Source organism: Physeter macrocephalus, unplaced genomic scaffold (genome assembly GCF_002837175.3).
Source record: "Physeter macrocephalus isolate SW-GA unplaced genomic scaffold, ASM283717v5 random_6295, whole genome shotgun sequence".
Lineage (NCBI taxonomy): Eukaryota > Metazoa > Chordata > Mammalia > Artiodactyla > Physeteridae > Physeter > Physeter macrocephalus.
The window spans coordinates 1,972-2,895 of NW_021151579.1; the positions used below are offsets into that span (position 1 = coordinate 1,972).

At 53.5% G+C, this 924-nt stretch overlaps 1 protein-coding gene across 1 annotated transcript in view; it reads left to right on the top strand.

Moving 5' to 3' along the window:
- The window catches only part of LOC112063251 (histidine-rich glycoprotein-like), a gene marked incomplete at both ends in the record, with an annotated part of 2,820 nt that extends 1,909 nt beyond the window's left edge, over positions 1-911 (top strand). Inside the window, 2 exons of the mRNA XM_024118146.1 lie at positions 42-740; positions 810-911. Coding sequence (XP_023973914.1) covers positions 42-740; positions 810-911 — 801 coding nt within the window. The remainder of the gene's footprint in view (positions 1-41; positions 741-809) is intronic.
- Positions 912-924: the final 13 nt, after the last annotated feature.

Sequence of the window (924 nt, forward strand, 5' to 3'; positions counted from 1 at the left end):
TACTCCTACCACCGAAACGAGTACACCTACTTCTACCACAGACTCTGCTACTCCTACCACCACCATGAGCGTGCCTACTTCTACCACAGACACTGCTACTCCTACCACCGAAACGAAAACACCTACTTCTACCACAGACTCTGCTACTCCTACCACCACCACGAGCGTGCCTACTTCTACCACAGACACTGCTACTCCTACCACCGAAACGAGTACACCTACTTCTACCACAGACTCTGCTATTCCTACCACCACCATGAGCGCGCCTACTTCTACCACAGACACTGCTACTCCTACCACCGAAAGGAGTACACCTACTTCTACCGCAGGCTCTGCTACTCCTACCACCACCACGAGCGCGCCTACTTCTACCACAGACTCTGCTACTCCTACCACCACCACGAGTTCGCCTACTTCTACCACCGACACTGCTACTACCACCACCGAAACGAGTACACCTACTTCTACCACAGACTCTGCTACTCCTACCACCACCACGAGCGCGCCTACTTCTACCACAGACACTGCTACTCCTACCACCGAAACGAGTACACCTACTTCTACCACAGACTCTGCTACTCCTACCACCACCACGAGCGCGCCTACTTCTACCACAGACACTGCTACTCCTACCACCGAAACGAGTACACCTACTTCTACCACAGACTCTGCTACTCCTACCACCACCACGAGCGCGCCTACTTCTACCACAGACACTGCTACTCCTACCACCGAAACGAGTACACCTACTTCTACCACGGACTCTGCTACTCCTAACACCACCATGAGCGCGCCTACTTCTCCCACAGACACTGGTACTACTACCACCGAAACGAGTACACCTACTTCTACCACGAACTCTGCTACTCCTACCACCACCATGAGCGCGCCTACTTCTACCACAGACACTGGTACTACTACCAC